Below are 21,383 nucleotides of genomic sequence, written 5' to 3'. Positions count from 1 at the left end.
GCCGAACGGACACCTGCTAAGTAGATCGAGAACCTACCTACAGGACCTACTTGGGTACTTGAAGAGTCTACTGCTTCTCCTTCCTGTCCCTGAACCTGTAAAGGAGGAACCTGTCGTCGAAGTTACAAAGTCAGTGACAATTGTCGAGGAGGTCAAACCTGAGCCAATCGTTGTTCGAGGTCACCAACTTCTCAGGTTCTGTTAGTGTTGGCAGCAATCGTGTTGGTGACATTGACTCTTCCTTCTACTTCGATATGGACTTGGTGTTTTCCTCCTCGGACAGCAGCGTCAATGTTTCAGTCACTGTTAACAGCTCCTCCAGTTTGGACTCGGTTAGCAACTTCGAGGTCACCAACTTCTCAGGTTCTGTTACACAACCGTCGTTAGCACAACCACTGTAACTGAGAAGGAAGATGAAGCTATACCTGAACCACAAAAGGAGGAGCCTGTCGTCGCAGTTACAAAGTCAGTGACAATTGTCGAGGAGGTCAAACCTGAGCCAATCGTTGAAGCTCCAGTTTTTGAAGAGTCCAAGACAATTACAACTGTCGTTACCACAACCACTGTAACTGAGAAGGAGACATCCAGCGAAGTTCCTGTTGCTGAAGTACCTCAACAACCCGAACCCATGCAGTTCCCAGAACAGCCCAAGAAACCAGCCTACGCCGGCTTGCCTGTGGACGATTCATCTAGCTCTTGGATGGATGTCCTGGATGAACCCATGAACTTCTCAGATGACGAAGAGGAAGCTGTCCCTGAACCTGTAAAGGAGGAACCTGTCGTCGAAGTTACAAAGTCAGTGACAATTGTCGAGGAGGTCAAACCTGAGCCAATCGTTGAAGCTCCAGTGGATGAAGAGTCCAAGACAATNAGCCCAAGAAACCAGCCTACGCCGGCTTGCCTGTGGACGATTCATCTAGCTCTTGGATGGATGTCCTGGATGAACCCATGAACTTCTCAGATGACGAAGAGGAAGCTGTCCCTGAACCTGTAAAGGAGGAACCTGTCGTCGAAGTTACAAAGTCAGTGACAATTGTCGAGGAGGTCAAACCTGAGCCAATCGTTGAAGCTCCAGTGGTTGAAGAGTCCAAGACAATCACAACCGTCGTTAGCACAACCACTGTAACTGAGAAGGAAGATGAAGCTATACCTGAACCACAAAAGGAGGAGCCTGTCGTCGCAGTTACAAAGTCAGTGACAATTGTCGAGGAGGTCAAACCTGAGCCAATCGTTGAAGCTCCAGTGGTTGAAGAGTCCAAGACAATTACAACTGTCGTTACCACAACCACTGTAACTGAAAAGGAGACATCCAGCGAAGTTCCTGTTGCTGAAGTACCTCAACAACCCGAACCCATGCAGTTCCCAGAACAGCCCAAGAAACCAGCCTACGCCGGCTTGCCTGTGGACGATTCATCTAGCTCTTGGATGGATGTCCTGGATGAACCCATGAACTTCTCAGATGACGAAGAGGAAGCTGTCCCTGAACCTGTAAAGGAGGAACCTGTCGTCGAAGTTACAAAGTCAGTGACAATTGTCGAGGAGGTCAAACCTGAGCCAATCGTTGAAGCTCCAGTGGTTGAAGAGTCCAAGACAATCACAACCGTCGTTACCACAACCACTGTAACTGAGAAGGAGACATCCAGCGAAGTTCCTGTTGCTGAAGTACCTCAACAACCCGAACCCATGCAGTTCCCAGAACAGCCCAAGAAACCAGCCTACGCCGGCTTGCCTGTGGACGATTCATCTAGCTCTTGGATGGATGTCCTGGATGAACCCATGAACTTCTCAGATGACGAAGAGGAAGCTGTCCCTGAACCTGTAAAGGAGGAACCTGTCGTCGAAGTTACCAAGTCAGGGACAATTGTCGAGGAGGTCAAACCAGAGCCAGTCGTTGAAGCTTCGGTGGTTGAAGAGTCCAAGACAATCACAACCGTCGTTACCACAACCACTGTAACTGAGAAGGAAGAGGAAGCTGTCCCTGAACCACAAAATGAGGAGCCTGTCGATGAAGTTACCAAGTCAGTGACAATTGTCGAGGACGTCAAACCGGAGCCAATCGTTGAAGCTCCAGTGGTTGAAGAGTCCAAGACAATCACAACCGTCGTTACCACAACCACTGTAACTGAGAAGGAGACATCCAGCGAAGTTCCTGTTGCTGAAGTACCTCAACAACCCGAACCCATGCAGTTCCCAGAACAGCCCAAGAAACCAGCCTACGCCGGTTTGCCTGTAGACGATTCGTCTAGCTCTTGGATGGATGTCCTGGATGAACCAATGAACTTCTCCGATGACGAAGAGGAAGCTGTCCCTGAACCTGTAAAGGAGGAACCTGTCGTCGAAGTTACAAAGTCGGTGACTATTGTGGATGAGGGCAAACCAGAGCCCATCGTTGAAGCTCCAGTGGTTGAAGAGTCCAAGACAATTACAACTGTCGTTACCACAACCACTGTAACTGAAAAGGAGACATCCAGCGAAGTTCCTGTTGCTGAAGTACCTCAACAACCCGAACCCATGCAGTTCCCAGAACAGCCGAAGAAACCAGCCTACGCCGGCTTGCCTGTAGACGATTCGTCTAGCTCTTGGATGGATGTCCTGGATGATCCCATGAACTTCTCAGATGACGAAGAGGAAGCTGTCCCTGAATTAGTAAAGGAGGAGCCTGTCGTCGAAGTTACCAAGTCAGGGAAAATTGTCGAGGAGGTCAAACCAGAGCCAGTCGTTGAAGCTTCGGTGGTTGAAGAGTCCAAGACAATCACAACCGTCGTTACCACAACCACTGTAACTGAGAAGGAAGAGGAAGCTGTCCCTGAACCACAAAATGAGGAGCCTGTCGATGAAGTTACCAAGTCAGTGACTATTGTAGAGGACGTCAAACCAGAGCCAGTCGTTGAAGCTCCAGTGGTTGAAGAGTCCAAGACAATCACAACCGTCACTACTACATCCACTGTAACTGAGAAGGAGACATCCAGCGAAGTTCCTGCTGCTGAAGGTCCTCAAGATACAGAGTCAGATACTATTGTTTTTGAGGTCAAACCTACTAGTCCAAAGCCAATCGTTGAGGAAATTAAACCCACTCAACCAGAGCCAATAGTTGAAGAGTCCAAAACAATCACAACAGTGTCTACTACTACCACAACCAACGTAACGGAGACGGAAATAGCTAGCCATGTTGAGACTACAGCGGAGTCAAAGGATCATGAAAATGTGTCAGTGGCTGTAGAAAAGTCATTAGAAGAACCCATCGACACATGGTCCAGTGTCTTGGACGACTCACTGCCTAGCTCTGGAAATGTTGGATTTACTTCGACCTTGTCTGCGGATGCCCCTGAGTTCACTCCATCTTATCTGCGGCATACATTCTCTGACCAAACGCATACATTCCTAGCCAACGAAAGGGTTTACAATGAGTTCATCCCAAGGAGTAGGACAGAGCAAGTTATTATACAACAGCAAAGGCCCAAAAAGGTTAAACCACCAAAGAGACAGAATAAGAAGGCTGAAGTTCTTGAGGAAGCTCCTCAAGTTACTCCACCAATGCAGGAAGCATTCGTTGCAGAACCGATCAAAATGATCGAAGAGGTGGAAAATGTCTGGACAAAGAATCGTGATGGAAAATCATATGCCGATGTTTTGCTCAATTCGGGCGTCGTTAGCGAAAGTGCAACGACTGTTGTTGAGCAGCAGATAGAAACCATTGCTGAACCAGTAGCTGCCAAGGTCAAACCCAAAGAACGAAAGAAGAAGACAAAATCAGAAAAACGCATCCCAGCAGAAAGAACCATTGAACCTACGTCTACGGCAACGACAGAAAGCGACAAGTCTAAGCCAAATAGCGATACCGAATCGTCAAAACTGACAACAGAAACAGAATTGTCCAAGCCAACGACAGAAAGTTCAAAGGAGCCTTCTTCTGATGAGAAGGAGAAGTCCAAATCATCTGAGCTGACGTGGTCCGCTCTTGTACGCAGACCTGGTGAGTGGTCTGATAACACCATTGTCAAAAAGGAGGTTACACAGACCACCATCGTGACTGAGGAAAAGCACCACCAGAAGGAAAAGGATGAACCGAAGAAAAACAAAGCGAAAAAGGTAAAGAAGACCAAGAAACCTGTGGTCGAGACAGTTTCCACGACATCCGAGGACGAACAAGCCGAGCCTATACCCACACCCATCCAGGTAAAACCATCGGAAGTCAAACCCGCAGAAATAAAGGAAAAGGAACAGGAAAGCAGTGGTTTCTCCTGGGCCTCGCTTGTCAAAAGACCAGGCGAATGGATTGATACCACAGTGACCACCATCAAAACTGCTGTAATTTCCTCCACAGACGAAAAGCCTGAAAAGCCTGAGAAGACGAAAAAGCAAAAGACAAAGAAGAAGCCCGAGCCAAAGAAGACTATTTCCGAACCGGAAACCGACGACATCAAGCCAGTTAGCAGTAAGCCTTTCGACGAAGTGACTGTGTTCGAACCCGAAGTACAAGTTGAGATACCAAAACCAGTTGAAAATACTGGTAGTTCCTTCTCATGGGCATCCTTGGTCAAGAAGCCTGGTGAATGGGTGGATGACATCGCTGCCCGCAAGAAACCAGTTGAAGGAAAGGAAGAGCGTAGAGAAGAACCGCAACAAAGGAAGGAACGTAGAGAAGAGCCACATCAAAGAAAGGAACGCAAGCCCCACAAATCGGAGACGAAACCAAAGAGAAAGATAAGCCCAGTAAAACTGGAGCCCGAAGTCAGTCAGTCGCCATCATCAGATAATAGTGACGTTGTTGAGAAACTGCCAAATACAAATGAAAATACAATTACTTGGGCCAAAATCGCTAGCCAAATAGATCATATGACTGATCTTCCACCAAAAGCAAAGAAGGAGGTAAAGCAAAAGCAACCCGAACCCCAAAGACAACAAGTTAAGTTCGATCGCTATGAGAAACAGGCAAAGCAAACGGTTCGTAGTATTTCACCAGAATTTGTACATTCCCAGAAGGAACAAGTAAGCAGGTGGTCCTCTGTAATTACTCAGCAAACGAATGATTTTATCGAGGCGGAAAAGCCCAAGACATCACAAAAGCTTCCAGAAGAAAAGCGAGAACCAAAGGTTTTGCCTCCAAAACTGGTGGAACCTCTAGAAGAATCTGAATGGTTACCGATTTCCGAGCAGAAAGAAGAGAAACCCCAAAAATCATGGGCTGAAATGATTGATGATGGGCCCGAGGACGTGATCGTTGAACGCAAATCGTGGAAAGAATTAATAGAAGATGAAGTTGAAATCCCACTTCATGCTGAAAATGGCGAAGAAGAAAATGTACGAAAGATCATCGAAAAAATACACGAAATTAAATCCATCACCGTTTCTGATCCACAAAAGGAGGATCCTGTCGTCGAAGTTACCAAGTGTGTGACAATTGTCGAGGAGGTCAAACCAGAGCCCATCGTTGAAGCTTCAGTGGTTGAAGAGTCCAAGACAATCACAACCGTCGTTACCACAACCACTGTAACTGAGAAGGAGACATCCAGCGAAGTTCCTCTTGCTGAAGTACCTCAACAACCCGAACCCATGCAGTTCCCAGAACAGCCGAAGAAACCAGCATACGCCGGCTTGCCTGTAGACGATTCGTCTAGCTCTTGGATGGATGTCCTGGATGAACCAATGAACTTCTCCGATGCCGAGGAGGAAGCTGTCGCTGAACCAGTAAAGGAGGAGCCTGTCGTCGAAGTTACAAAGTCGGTGACTATTGTGGATGAGGAAAAACCAGAGCCCATCGTTGAAGCTCCAGTGGTTGAAGAGTCCAAGACAATCACTACCGTCGTTACCACAACCACTATAACTGAGAAGGAGACATCCAGCGAAGTTCCTGTTGCTGTACCTCAAAAACCTGAACCCATGCAGTTCCCAGAACAGCCCAAGAAACCAGCCTACGCCGGCTTGCCTGTGGACGATTCATCTAGCTCTTGGATGGATGTCCTGGATGAACCCATGAACTTCTCAGATGACGAAGAGGAAGCTGTCCCTGAACCTGTAAAGGAGGAACCTGTCGTCGAAGTTACAAAGTCAGGGACAATTGTCGAGGAGGTCAAACCTGAGCCAATCGTTGAAGCTCCAGTGGTTGAAGAGTCCAAGACAATTACAACTGTCGTTACCACAACCACTGTAACTGAAAAGGAGACATCCAGCGAAGTTCCTGTTGCTGAAGTACCTCAACAACCCGAACCCATGCAGTTCCCAGAACAGCCCAAGAAACCAGCCTACGCCGGCTTGCCTGTGGACGATTCATCTAGCTCTTGGATGGATGTCCTGGATGAACCCATGAACTTCTCAGATGACGAAGAGGAAGCTGTCCCTGAACCTGTAAAGGAGGAACCTGTCGTCGAAGTTACAAAGTCAGTGACAATTGTCGAGGAGGTCAAACCTGAGCCAATCGTTGAAGCTCCAGTGGTTGAAGAGTCCAAGACAATCACAACCGTCGTTACCACAACCACTGTAACTGAGAAGGAAGATGAAGCTATACCTGAACCACAAAAGGAGGAGCCTGTCGTCGCAGTTACAAAGTCAGTGACAATTGTCGAGGAGGTCAAACCTGAGCCAATCGTTGAAGCTCCAGTGGTTGAAGAGTCCAAGACAATCACAACCGTCGTTAGCACAACCACTGTAACTGAGAAGGAAGATGAAGCTATACCTGAACCACAAAAGGAGGAGCCTGTCGTCGCAGTTACAAAGTCAGTGACAATTGTCGAGGAGGTCAAACCTGANCAACAAACCGAACCCATGCAGTTCCCAGAACAGCTCAAGAAACCAGCCTACGCCGGCTTGCCTGTAGACGATTCATCTAGCTCTTGGATGGATGTCCTGGATGGACCCATGAACTTCTCAGATGACGAAGAGGACGCTGTCCCTGAACCTGTAAAGGAGGAACCTTTCGTCGAAGTCGCAAAGCCAGGGACTATTGACGAGGAGGCCAAACCACGGCCTATCGTTCTAGCTCCAGTGGTTGAAGAGTCCAAGACAATCACTACCGTCGTTACCACAACCACTATAACTGAGAAGGAAACTTCAACTGAAGTTCCTGCTCCTGTACCGCAGCCACCTGAACCAATGACGATGCCAGAACAACACAAGAAAAGAGCCGACGCCGGCTTGCCTGTAGACGATGCAGCTAGCTCTGTGATGGATGACCTGGATGAACGCATGAACTTCTCAGATGACGAAGAGGAAGCTGTCCCTGAACCTGTAAAGGAGGAACCTGTCGTCGAAGTTACAAAGTCAGTGACAATTGTCGAGGAGGTCAAACCTGAGCCAATCGTTGAAGCTCCAGTGGTTGAAGAGTCCAAGACAATTACAACTGTCGTTACCACAACCACTGTAACTGAAAAGGAGACATCCAGCGAAGTTCCTGTTGCTGAAGTACCTCAACAACCCGAACCCATGCAGTTCCCAGAACAGCCCAAGAAACCAGCCTACGCCGGCTTGCCTGTGGACGATTCATCTAGCTCTTGGATGGATGTCCTGGATGAACCCATGAACTTCTCAGATGACGAAGAGGAAGCTGTCCCTGAACCTGTAAAGGAGGAACCTGTCGTCGAAGTTACAAAGTCAGTGACAATTGTCGAGGAGGTCAAACCTGAGCCAATCGTTGAAGCTCCAGTGGTTGAAGAGTCCAAGACAATCACAACCGTCGTTACCACAACCACTGTAACTGAGAAGGAAGATGAAGCTATACCTGAAGCACAAAAGGAGGAGCCTGTCGTCGCAGTTACAAAGTCAGTGACAATTGTCGAGGAGGTCAAACCTGAGCCAATCGTTGAAGCTCCAGTGGTTGAAGAGTCCAAGACAATTACAACTGTCGTTACCACAACCACTGTAACTGAAAAGGAGACATCCAGCGAAGTTCCTGTTGCTCAAGTACCTCAACAACCCGAACCCATGCAGTTCCCAGAACAGCCCAAGAAACCAGCCTACGCCGGCTTGCCTGTGGACGATTCATCTAGCTCTTGGATGGATGTCCTGGATGAACCCATGAACTTCTCAGATGACGAAGAGGAAGCTGTTCCTGAACCTGTAAAGGAGGAACCTGTCGTCGAAGTTCCAAAGTCAGTGACAATTTTTGAGGAGGTCAAACCTGAGCCAATCGTTGAAGCTCCAGGGGTTGAAGAGTCCAAGACAATCAAAACCGTCGTTACCACAACCACTGTAACTGAGAAGGAAGATGAAGCTATACCTGAACCACAAAAGGAGGAGCCTGTCGTCGCAGTTACAAAGTCAGTGACAATTGTCGAGGAAGTCAAACCTGAGCCAATCGTTGAAGCTCCAGTGGTTGAAGAGTCCAAGACAATCACAACCGTCGTTAGCACAACCACTGTAACTGAGAAGGAAGATGAAGCTATACCTGAACCACAAAAGGAGGAGCCTGTCGTCACAGTTACAAAGTCAGTGACAATTGTCGAGGAGGTCAAACCTCAGCCAATCGTTGAAGCTCCAGTGGTTGAAGAGTCCAAGACAATCACAACCGTCGTTACCACAACCACTGTAACTGAGAAGGAGACATCCAGCGAAGTTCCTCTTGCTGAAGTACCTGAACAACCCGAACCCATGCAGTTCCCAGAACAGCCGAAGAAACCAGCCTACGCCGGCTTGCACGTAGACGATTCGTCTAGCGCTTGGATGGATGTCCTGGATGAACCCATGAACTTCTCAGATGACGAAGAGGAAGCTGTCCCTGAACCTGTAAAGGAGGAACCTGTCGTCGAAGTTACAAAGTCAGTGACAATTGTCGAGGAGGTCAAACCTGAGCCAATCGTTGAAGCTCCAGTGGTTGAAGAGTCCAAGACAATCACAACCGTCGTTACCACAACCACTGTAACTGAAAAGGAGACATCCAGCGAAGTTCCTGTTGCTGAAGTACCTCAACAACCCGAACCCATGCAGTTCCCAGAACAGCCCAAGAAACCAGCCTACGCCGGCTTGCCTGTGGACGATTCATCTAGCTCTTGGATGGATGTCCTGGATGAACCCATGAACTTCTCAGATGACGAAGAGGAAGCTGTCCCTGAACCTGTAAAGGAGGAACCTGTCGTCGAAGTTACAAAGTCAGTGACAATTGTCGAGGAGGTCAAACCTGAGCCAATCGTTGAAGCTCCAGGGGTTGAAGAGTCCAAGACAATCAAAACCGTCGTTACCACAACCACTGTAACTGAGAAGGAGACATCCAGCGAAGTTCCTGTTGCTCAAGTACCTCAACAACCCGAACCCATGCAGTTCCCAGAACAGCCCAAGAAACCAGCCTACGCCGGCTTGCCTGTGGACGATTCATCTAGCTCTTGGATGGATGTCCTGGATGAACCCATGAACTTCTCAGATGACGAAGAGGAAGCTGTCCCTGAACCTGTAAAGGAGGAACCTGTCGTCGAAGTTACAAAGTCAGTGACAATTGTCGAGGAGGTCAAACCTGAGCCAATCGTTGAAGCTCCAGTGGTTGAAGAGTCCAAGACAATCACAACCGTCGTTACCACAACCACTGTAACTGAGAAGGAGACATCCAGCGAAGTTCCTGTTGCTGAAGTACCTCAACAACCCGAACCCATGCAGTTCCCAGAACAGCCCAAGAAACCAGCCTACGCCGGCTTGCCTGTGGACGATTCATCTAGCTCTTGGATGGATGTCCTGGATGAACCCATGAACTTCTCAGATGACGAAGAGGAAGCTGTCCCTGAACCTGTAAAGGAGGAACCTGTCGTCGAAGTTACAAANCGAGGAGATCAAACCTGAGCCAATCGTTGAAGCTCCAGTGGTTGAAGAGTCCAAGACAATTACAACTGTCGTTACCACAACCACTGTAACTGAAAAGGAGACATCCAGCGAAGTTCCTGTTGCTGAAGTACCTCAACAACCCGAACCCATGCAGTTCCCAGAACAGCCCAAGAAACCAGCCTACGCCGGCTTGCCTGTGGACGATTCATCTAGCTCTTGGATGGATGTCCTGGATGAACCCATGAACTTCTCAGATGACGAAGAGGAAGCTGTCCCTGAACCTGTAAAGGAGGAACCTGTCGTCGAAGTTCCAAAGTCAGTGACAATTGTCGAGGAGGTCAAACCTGAGCCAATCGTTGAAGCTCGAGTGGTTGAAGGGTCCAAGACAATTACAACTGTCGTTTCCACAACCACTGTAACTGAAAAGGAGATATCCAGCGAAGTTCCTCTTGCTGAAGTACCTCAACAACCCGAACCCATGCAGTTCCCAGAACAGCCCAAGAATTCAGCATACGCCGGCTTGCCTGTGGACGATTCATCTAGCTCTTGGATGGATGTCCTGGATGAACCCATGAACTTCTCAGATGACGAAGAGGAAGCTGTCCCTGAACCTGTAAAGGAGGAACCTGTCGTCGAAGTTACAAAGTCAGTGACAATTTTTGAGGAGGTCAAACCTGAGCCAATCGTTGAAGCTCCAGTGGTTGAAGAGTCCAAGACAATTACAACTGTCGTTACCACAACCACTGTAACTGAAAAGGAGACATCCAGCGAAGTTCCTGTTGCTGAAGTACCTCAACAACCCGAACCCATGCAGTTCCCAGAACAGCCCAAGAAACCAGCCTACGCCGGCTTGCCTGTGGACGATTCATCTAGCTCTTGGATGGATGTCCTGGATGAACCCATGAACTTCTCAGATGACGAGGAGGAAGCTGTCCCTGAACCAGTAAAGGAGGAGCCTGTCGTCGAAGTTACCAAGTCAGTGACAATTGTCGAGGAGGTCAAACCGGAGCCAATCGTTGAAGCTCCAGTGGTTGAAGAGTCCAAGACAATAACCGTCATTACCACAACCACTGTAACTGAGAAGGAAGAGGAAACAGTACCTGAACCACAAAAGGAGGAATCTGTCGTCGATGTTACAAAGTCGGTGACTATTGTGGATGAGGGCAAACCAGAGCCAATCGTTGAAGCTCCAGTGGTTGAAGAGTCCAAGACAATCACAACCGTCGTTAACACAACCACAACCACTGAGAAGGAGACATCCAGCAAAGTTCCGGCTTCTGATCAACGAAAGCAAGAAATTGTGCAGCCGGAAATCTCCCAAGCTACGTCACAACGTATTGTTCAAAATGTTTGGGAACTGCATTCATCTTACGCTGATGTTCTGAGACACACCGTTGACTTCATTGAATTGGAAAAGCAACACGTTCACGTTGAAGTTAAACCGACCAAACATACAGAAACAGTTAAAATTGTTGAGGAGGTTTCCAAAAAGTCAAAAACAAAGAAGGAAAAGCCCCAAAAGAAACATCCTAAGAATATTAAGCAAAGCGAGGTTGAAATTGTTGCTGTTGAAACCGTCAGTTCTGCTAGCGAACCTGTAACCCCAGAGCTCGTTGAGCCGGAAACATTGGAAACTACATCATCTTGGTCAGCAATGGTTGATGAAGATTCGAGTGAAATTTTGGAACCGAATCTTCCGCAGACCAGTAACGCACTATGGTCATCGATAGTGCGACAAGGTGTCCAGGAACCCTTCACGAAGATAACGCAACAAAGCTCCAACACCGAAGATGAAACAGTCCCAGAGAAACCACAAAAGCAAAAGCCAAGAAAAGAAAATAAGGTTACAAAATCGGTTCCAATCTCTGAGCCTGTGCAACCAGAAAAGGAACCACAAGTCATAATCGTAGAAGACATCAAATCTACCACAGCAGAGGTGCCCTCACAATTCTCTTCCTGGTCGTCGATTGTTTCTCAACCCACTGTAGATATTTCAACAATAGTTCCACAATCTCATAAAATACAGGATTTCATTTCCCATGAACGAAACTCGGTTGTTGCGATTGACAAACCAAAGAAGCCAAAAGCAAAGAAAGAAAAGAAATCCCTGAAGTCAGAGCCAATTGTTGAAGCAGTTCTTGCAATTCCTAAACCAGCTGTTGAGGAAATTTTCACACAACCGGAACCAGTAGTCGCAACTGAACCATCGCTTCCAGTTACCGATCTCAACACCTCTAAAACAATGTCATGGTCATCGATTGTTTCCCAAACTGTCGAAGTTACTCCAACGATCACGGAAAGTGTGGTTCGAGAGCTAAAACCCACATCACCTATCGACGAAAAACCCAAAAAACAAAAGTCGAAGAAGGAGAAGAAATCGCCAAAGGCGGAAAAAGTTCATGAGCCCGTCGTTCCTGTTATTGAACCTGTTGAAGTAACGGATGCTGAAGAAACTGTTTCCGATAAGGAACTAAAACCGGTAGACATTGAAGAACAGCCCACTCCGGTTGCTGTCCCAGCATCGCAAGCACCATTGTCTTGGTCTTCTATCGTCTCACACTCTGTTGAAGTGATACCAACGATCACCGAAACTCTTGTTACTGACAAAAAATCTCCAGTTATCCAAGAATTTATCGCCCAGGAACAAAACTTCTCTACCGCTGTGAACAGTAAGGAGAAGAGGCAAAAGTCGAAGAAGGAAAAGAAACCCACAACAGAACTAATTCAAGAATATAGCTTTGAAGCTGTTTCCATCGAAGAACCAGTTGTTGAAGTCTCCTTTGTTCCAGAGCCAATTGTTGAAGAACCCACTCTTACAGCACCAGAAATTGCACCGTCACACACTCTGTCATGGTCGTCTATCGTTTCACAAACTACTGATGTGACAACCATCACGGAAACTCATGTTACTGAAGAAACTGAAGTCAAAAATCTGTCTGAAGAACCACAATCTATACCATCAGTAGAGGAAAAGCCTAAGAAACAGAAGACAAAGAAAGAAAAGAAACCCAAGACGGAACCGATTCCGGAAACTACTGTGGAAGTTAAGACTATCGAAGAGCCTGTTGTTGAAGTGACTATAGCGCCAGAGCCTACTATTGAGGAAGTCATTCCAGTGGCAGAGGCTGAGCCTGTAGTTGAACCAATTTCTTCACTACCAGAAGTTGCACCATCACAAACCCTGTCATGGTCGTCAATCGTCTCGCAGACTACAGAAGTAAGTCCAACCAAGCCTGAAACCATTGTCACTGAATCATCGAAAACCAAGGATATTGTGGACTTCATCGCCCAGGAGCAGATCTTCTCGACTGTTGTAAACGACAAACAAAAGAAACAAAAGTCAAAGAAGGAAAAGAAGTCACCCAAAGCGGAACCAATTCTTGAAGTCGTGACTACGGTTTCAGAACCAGTTGTTGAAGTGGTGACTACTGTTCCAGAACCAATTGTTGAAGTTGTGGCTTCTATTCCAGAAAGTGTTGTTGAGGAAGATATTGCAGAGACAGAACTGGCACCTTCAGTGCCAGAAGTGACACCCTCAAGCACCCTGTCATGGTCGTCTATCGTTTCTCAAACTACTGATGTGACAACAACCATCACTGAGACTCATGTCACTGAAGAATCGGAAGTAAAACATGTGCCTGAGGAAGAGACATCCAAACCATCAGTGGAGGAAAAGCCTAAGAAACAGAAGACAAAGAAAGAAAAGAAACCCAAGACGGAACCGATTCCGGAAACTACTGTGGAAGTCAAGACTATCGAAGAGCCTGTTGTTGAAGTGACTATAGCGCCAGAGCCTACTATTGAGGAGGTCATTCCAGTGACAGAGCCTGAGCCTGTAGTTGAAGCGGAACGAATTCCTTCAGTACCAGAAGTTGCACCATCACAGACCCTGTCATGGTCGTCCATCGTCTCGCAGACCACAGAAGTAACTCCAACCAAGCCTGAAACCATTGTCACTGAATCATCGAAAACCAAGGATATTGTGAACTTCATCGCCCAGGAGCAGACCTTCTCGACTGTTGTAAACGACAAACAAAAGAAACAAAAGTCAAAGAAGGAAAAGAAGTCAACCAAAGCGGAACCAATTCTTGAAGTCGTGACTACGGTTTCAGAACCAGTTGTTGAAGTGTTGAATACGGTTCCAGAACCAGTTGTTGATGTTGTGGCTTCTATTCCAGAAGAGATTGCAGACACAGAACTGGCGCCTTCAGTGCCAGAAGTGACACCATCAAACACCCTGTCATGGTCGTCTATCGTTTCTCAAACTTCTGATGTGACAACAACCATCACTGAGACTCATGTCACTGAAGAATCGGATGTAAAACATGTGCCTGAGGAAGAGACATCCAAACCATCAGTGGAGGAAAAGCCTAAGAAACAGAAGACAAAGAAAGAAAAGAAACCCAAGACGGAACCGATTCAGGAAACTACTGTGGAAGTCAAGACTATCGAAGAGCCTGTTGTTGAAGTGACTATAGCGCCAGAGCCTATTATTGAGGAAGTCATTCCAGTGGCAGAGGCTGAGCCTGTAGTTGAACCAATTTCTTCAGTACCAGAAGTCGCACCATCACAGACCCTGTCATGGTCGTCCATCGTCTCGCAGACCACAGGAGTAACTCCAACCAAACCTGAAACCATTTTCACTGAATCATCGAAAACCAAGGATATTGTGGACTTCATCGCCCAGGAGCAGATCTTCTCGACAGTTGTAAACGACAAACAAAAGTCAAAGAAGGAAAAGAAGTCAACCAAAACGGAACCAATTCTTGAAGTCGTGACTACGGTTTCAGAACCAGTTGTTGAAGTGGTGACTACTGTTCCAGAACCAATTGTTGAAGTTGTGGCTTCTATTCCAGAACTAGTTGTTGAGGAAGAGGTTGCAGAGACTGAACTGGCGCCTTTAGTGCCAGAACAGACACCTTCAAACACCCTGTCATGGTCGTCTATCGTTTCTCAAACTTCTGATGTGACAACAACCATCACTGAGACTCATGTCACTGAAGAATCTAAAGACAAACATCTGCCTGAGGAAGTGTCATCCAAACCATCAGTGGAGGAAAAGCCTAAGAAACAGAAGACAAAGAAAGAAAAGAAACCCAAGACGGAACCGATTCCGGAAACTACTGTGGAAGTCAAGACTATCGAAGAGCCTGTTGTTGAAGTGACTATAGCGCCAGAGCCTACTATTGAGGATGTAATTCCAGTGGCAGAGGCTGAGCCTGTTGTTGAACCAATTTCTTCACTACCAGAAGTTGAACCATCACAAACCCTGTCATGGTCGTCAATCGTCTCGCAGACTACAGAAGTAACTCCAACCAAGCCTGAAACCATTGTCACTGTATCATCAAAAACCAAGGATATTGTGGACTTTATCGCCCAGGAGCAGATCTTTTCGACTGTTGTTAACGACAAACAAAAGAAACAAAAGTCAAAGAAGGAAAAGAAGTCACCCAAAGCGAAACCAATTCTTGAAGTCGTGACTACGGTTTCAGAACCAGTTGTTGAAGTGGTGACTACTGTTCCAGAACCAATTGTTGAAGTTGTGGCTTCTATTCCAGAAAGTTTTGTTGAGGAAGATATTGCAGAGACAGAACTGGCACCTTCAGTGCCAGAAGTGACACCCTCAAGCACCCTGTCATGGTCGTCTATCGTTTCTCAAACTACTGATGTGACAACAACCATCACTGAGACTCATGTCACTGAAGAATCGGATGTAAAACATGTGCCTGAGGAAGAGACATCCAAACCATCAGTGGAGGAAAAGCCTAAGAAACAGAAGACAAAGAAAGAAAAGAAACCCAAGACGGAACCGATTCCGGAAACTACTGTGGAAGTCAAGACTATCGAAGAGCCTGTTGTTGAAGTGACTATAGCGCCAGAGCCTACTATTGAGGATGTAATTCCAGTGGCAGAGGCTGAGCCTGTAGTTAAACCAATTTCTTCACTACCAGAAGTTGCACCATCACAAACCCTGTCATGGTCGTCAATCGTCTCGCAGACTACAGAAGTAAGTCCAACCAAGCCTGAAACCATTGTCACTGAATCATCGAAAACCAAGGATATTGTGGACTTCATCGCCCAGGAGCAGATCTTCTCGACTGTTGTAAACGAAAAACAAAAGAAACAAAAGTCAAAGAAGGAAAAGAAGTCACCCAAAGCGGAACCAATTCTTGAAGTCGTGACTAAGGTTTCAGAACCAGTTGTTGAAGTGGTGACTACTGTTCCAGAACCAATTGTTGAAGTTGTGGCTTCTATTCCAGAAAGTGTTGTTCAGGAAGATATTGCAGAGACAGAACTGGCACCTTCAGTGCCAGAAGTGACACCCTCAAGCACCCTGTCATGGTCGTCTATCGTTTCTCAAACTACTGATGTGACAACAACCATCACTGAGACTCATGTCACTGAAGAATCGGATGTAAAACATGTGCCTGAGGAAGAGACATCCAAACCATCAGTGGAGGAAAAGCCTAAGAAACAGAAGACAAAGAAAGAAAAGAAACCCAAGACGGAACCGATTCCGGAAACTACTGTGGAAGTCAAGACTATCGAAGAGCCTGTTGTTGAAGTGACTATAGCGCCAGAGCCTATTATTGAGGAAGTCATTCCAGTGGCAGAGGCTGAGCCTGTAGTTGAACCAATTTCTTCAGTACCAGAAGTCGCACCATCACAGACCCTGTTATGGTCGTCCATCGTCTCGCAGACCACAGAAGTAACTCCAACCAAGCCTGAAACCATTGTCACTGAATCATCGAAAACCAAGGATATTGTGGACTTCATCGCCCAGGAGCAGATCTTCTCGACTGTTGTAAATGACAAACAAAAGTCTAAGAAGGAAAAGAAGTCAACCAAAGCGGAACCAATTCTTGAAGTCGTGACTACGGTTCCAGAACCAGTTGTTGAAGTTGTGCCTTCTATTCCAGAAGATATTGCAGAGACAGAACTGGCGCCTTCAGTGCCAGAAGTGACACCCTCAAACACCCTGTCATGGTCGTCTATCGTTTCACAAACTACTGATGTGACAACAACCATCACTGAGACTCATGTCACTGAAGAATCTAAAGACAAACATCTGCCTGAGGAAGAGACATCCAAACCACCATTGGAAGAAAAGCCCAAGAAACAGAGGACAAAGAAAGAAAAGAAACCCAAAACGGAACCGACTCCAGAACCTATTGTTGAAGTGGTTTCTATTTCGGAACCAGTTTCTGAAGAAGTAATTTCAGTGGCGGAACCTGAACCTGCAATTGTGGACGAACAAACACCTTCAGTTGCCGAAGCTGTGTCATCACAAAAAATGTCATGGTCATCGATCGTCTCGCAGACTGTCGAAACTGCTCCTGTTGTCACCGAAACATACGTTTCTAAGACATTGGAAACCAAAGCCAAACCCGTCGATAGCCAGGCTTTTATCGTCCATGAACAGACATTAGTCTCTTCAACTGATGAGAAGGTGAAGAAACAAAAGTCGAAAAAGGAAAAGAAAACTGTCAAGGTTGATGCTATTCAGGAACCCATCGCTGTAGTGATTCCAGTTCAAGAATCAGTTAAAACGGAACTAATAACGGAGAAGGAACCAGAACCAATTCCAACTTCAGCACCATGCATGTCATGGGCATCGATTGTATCACAAGAAACAACAGAGATAACCCCTACGGTGACAGAAACATTGCCCAAGGCACCACAGTCAAAGAACATACAGAATTTCATCTCTCAGGAGCAGAACTTTTCGACTACCGTAAATCAAAAGCCGAAGAAACAAAAGCCCAATAAAGAAAGAAAAATTGCAAAGGTAGAACCCATTGAACAGCTTGTGGCTCAACTGACTGATACAATATCTGAGAAAAAACTGGAACCAGATCAACCAGAGCCAGCACCTGAATCACCACAAACACTGTCCTGGTCGTCGATTGTTTCGCATAACATAGACTTGATTCCAACATTCACCGAAACGCATGTCACTAAAACTACAGAAAAAGTTCCAGAGGAGACCACTTCCCAAGAACAGAAGCTTCCCACCTACGTCGAAGAAAAGCCCAAGAAACAAAAGCCCAAGAAGGAGAAGAAACTACCCAAGGCAGAGCCAGTGCAACAAATTAAAGAAGCCCCCATTGTAGTTGATGAGAAGAGGCCAGAAAGTGAACGTAGTTCAGGAACCACAACGCCAGAATTTAATATTCAGCTGCCAACGCTCGCGAAACCATCAGTATGGTCCTCATCAGAAACCTACGCCGAAGTAGTTAGGAAATCAGGCTATACCAAAAATACAAATATTAGGTATCAAGAAACCGAAAGGGAAACTTCGAACTCTAAGAAACCGACAGTCACCGAAGTGCCGCAAGAACCTGTTGTGGAGTTCCCAGATCCAATTATTCCACCGATTGTACATGCAGATGAAGATGAAGAATATACCGAAAAGCCATCACAACAGCTGTCTTGGAGGGAACTCATTGACGATGACGATGATGATGTGGAACCCACACAGTCTTGGTATCAAGAGGAACCTGTACCTGAAAGACCTGAAAGACTTTCTCGACCAATAATTAAGGTTACTGAAGAAGTGACACTGACGAAGCCTACACAGACGCAGCAGGAAAGTGAACACGCCTTCTTGGAGATTGTTTCCAAGAAGAGAAATCGTTCGCGCTCTCGTTCGCAACAGTCACAGATTTCGAACGTGGACGATAAGCCACAAAAGAAGAAATCGAAGAAACCCAAAGAGCAGAAACCTGTGCCACCTCAAACTCAAACACCTACAGAGCCACCTCAAGCCGTGGAACCTCAAACTCCCGTTTCCTCTCCTGTTGAGGAAACGCCCGCACCTTCTCCCTACACTTCTGGTATGTCTTGGGCTGCCATAGCGGCACACAATGTTCCGGAACCTGCACAACAAATACGTCCGCTTCAGATTGAAACCAAATCAATCGTCGCTGAAGCCCCCAAAAAGCCAACGAAGGAGCACAAGGTCAGCATTCCAATCACTTTGGAAGCTCCTGAGCCAAAGACAAAGAAACCCAAACAGAAATCGAAGAAGAAGTCTCCCAACACGGAAATCGTGGATTTCATCAATGCCGAAAAGTCCCATCAAATAACCCCGTTAGCCCCATTCGTCGAGACCTCACCAGACACTTCGTTGGAGTCTGTGGAGTCTACACCTGTGAGCTCAATCGAAACGGTTATTGAGACGAAAACTTCAATAGTGCGGGAGGTCATTACTAATGATGTTCCATCGAAAGAAACTCCTTTGGAGCCTTTTGAAGTGATTGCTGAGCCTGTGGTAGTCACAGTGGAGACTATAGTAGACGTTCCAGCAGACAAGATTGAAACAATCGAAGAGACGGTTAAAGAAGTTCACGTGGAACCAACAATTGAACCCAAAGTTACAGTTGAGACTGTTGTTGAGGAAACAAAACAGACACCATTGGCGCCATTTGAAGATGTACCAGAGACTGTTAAGGAAATTGTTGAAACAGTTCAGCCCACAGAGGAGACTACTGTAACAGTTGAAACTATTGTAGAAACTGTGAAGGAAGTCAAAACCAAGACTGTTGCAGCACCAGTTGAAGCGTATATTGAGAAACCCAAACCAGTACCAGAACAGACACCCTTGGCTCCATTTGAGGATATAACGGAGCCTGTGGAATTTGAAGTTGAACCAGTTGACAGCGCTGTAACATTTGAAGCTATTGTGGAGGATGTAAAAGAGGTCAAACCATTATCAATTGAAATCATCACTGAAACTGTAATTGAGACTGCTGAGCCAGAACCTAAGCCAACGCCCCTGGCACCATTCGCACCTGTTGCGGAGCCCACTCAGTTACCATCCGAAACCGATCCATTCATTTGTGAAACTTCATACTGGTCTGCAACACTGAAACCCGGTCAAAAGCCAACAACCACAACGACAACAACCAGGACTGAAACGACAGAAACGTTGAAGACAGTAACGACAGATGTTGAGAAAACCACTAAACCTATTAGCGTTCAAATACCAACTAAAGAGGATGTTCTTGAGGAAGTGGCAGTACAATCACCGACTGATCAACCTACAACCTGGTCAGCGATTGTTCAAACTGAGACGACGGTCTTCCCAGCACCAGAAAATCAACAAAACGAGGAGGAAATAAAGTCGCCAGCTTCTTGGTCTACTGTAGTGGTGAGCAAAACCACAGATTTCCAAGAGCCCAAATCCCAAATCGATGTGGAGCAAAAGGACAATGTGACTACAACGACAACCACCTATGTGACAACGACAGTAACCACGCATAAGGATGCACCAGTTGTAGAGGAAATTCAGCAGGATGAACCGGAAACAACCTCATATGTATCTACGGTGGTAACCACTCATACAAATGAGTTGACTCTCGAACCGGAAACGACTTTAATTGAAACCAAAACAATAGAGCTTGAACCCGAAAACAAATTGGAAGTACTGAGCGAGAACATATATCGCGATGGAACCAAATTGCATCCGCGTTATGACATATTGGAGGGACAATACTACCAACAATTGCAGGTGGAAAGCATTCCAGTGGAGGAACCAACAACAAAGGAACCAACAATTGTAGAAATTGTGAAGGCAGCAGCCACCCCAGTGATTGAGTCTGAAACAGTTGAACTGATCGAACCTCAAAACAATTTGGAAAAACTCACTGAACACTTGAATCGCGAAGCAATCGAATTGCATCCAAAATACGATCTATTGGAGGAGCAATATCAAGTGTTACAGGTCGAAAGCATTCCACAAAAACCAGCATTAGTTGAGGAGCCAGTTATTGTCAAGGAAGAGGAAATATTGATAGATGATTATGTGATAATTGAACCCGAAACAATACCCCAAATCAATTCTGAAATACTTGCTTTGAATCTATTTCTTGATCAGGAAAATCTATTGTCTCAAGCCCCCAAAGCCCTCGATTCCATTAGCCAGTTGCATTTGCTTACAGTTGATAAACCATCAGTAGAAATAGTTGAGGAAACAAAGGTAATAGAAATATCTCCGGTTGAGGAACCTTCCGTCATAGAAATTGTTGAGGAGACAGCATCAGTAGCAGTGCCCCAGACTACCCAGACATTGACAAGCAGCAGTGGTCCCAGCGATCTACTGTGGCATCTTTCCCAGGATAATTTCGTTAAACTAATACAAAACCACAAACAACTAGCGGCAGAAGGCGCATACGCGTTGCTGTTGCTTGAGACTTCCACAGACACGACCACGACGGATAAAGCTCAGGAAACAACTCAAGACGATAAACATAAGACTGACATCATTACAGAAACTGTAGTGACAAGCACGACCACGATTACAGAATCAAGCAAATTGATGGCTGATCATGTTGTAGATAAGACTGAAGAACCAGAAGCATCATCGTCACTACCAATCATTCCTACAACCGTCACGACACAGGCAGCAGCATCAACACCACCACCACCTACCGATGGCAATCTCGACCAGTTGCGGCTGAATCTGTATCTGGACGATTGGCAATCAGCAAGCGTCGATACAGATTTGGTCGGGGATCGGAATGAGAGATTGAAACGTGATGATGTTGCCAGCCGCGAGGCGGAACTCGACAAAGACAAAAAACCCGACGATGATGTGACTGACAAAACAGACAAGAAGAAGGACAATGATGACGATGAGG

The 21,383-nt window shown here is 46.3% G+C and overlaps 1 protein-coding gene across 14 annotated transcripts in view; it reads left to right on the top strand.

Annotated features, from left to right (window-relative positions):
* LOC117584232 (nesprin-1) overlaps positions 1-21,383 on the top strand; it is a 112,730-nt gene that overhangs the window by 69,966 nt on the left and 21,381 nt on the right. Inside the window, exons 21-22 of one of the 14 annotated variants that reach the window (XM_034273025.1) lie at positions 11,033-18,208; positions 21,365-21,383. The exon at positions 21,365-21,383 is cut by the window's right edge and continues 127 nt beyond it. The exons of 11 other annotated variants lie outside the window; for them this stretch is intronic. In XM_034273025.1, coding sequence (XP_034128916.1) covers positions 11,033-18,208; positions 21,365-21,383 — 7,195 coding nt within the window. Of the gene's footprint in view, positions 1-11,032; positions 18,210-21,364 lie in introns of those variants that run through there. 2 more of the 14 variants (XM_034273026.1, XM_034273014.1) reach the window with 2 other exon arrangements.

This window comes from Drosophila guanche, unplaced genomic scaffold (assembly GCF_900245975.1).
Source record: "Drosophila guanche unplaced genomic scaffold, DGUA_6, whole genome shotgun sequence".
Lineage (NCBI taxonomy): Eukaryota > Metazoa > Arthropoda > Insecta > Diptera > Drosophilidae > Drosophila > Drosophila guanche.
The sequence above is the reverse complement of the archived record's forward strand: the minus strand, read 5'-3'. Positions and strand labels throughout refer to the sequence as shown.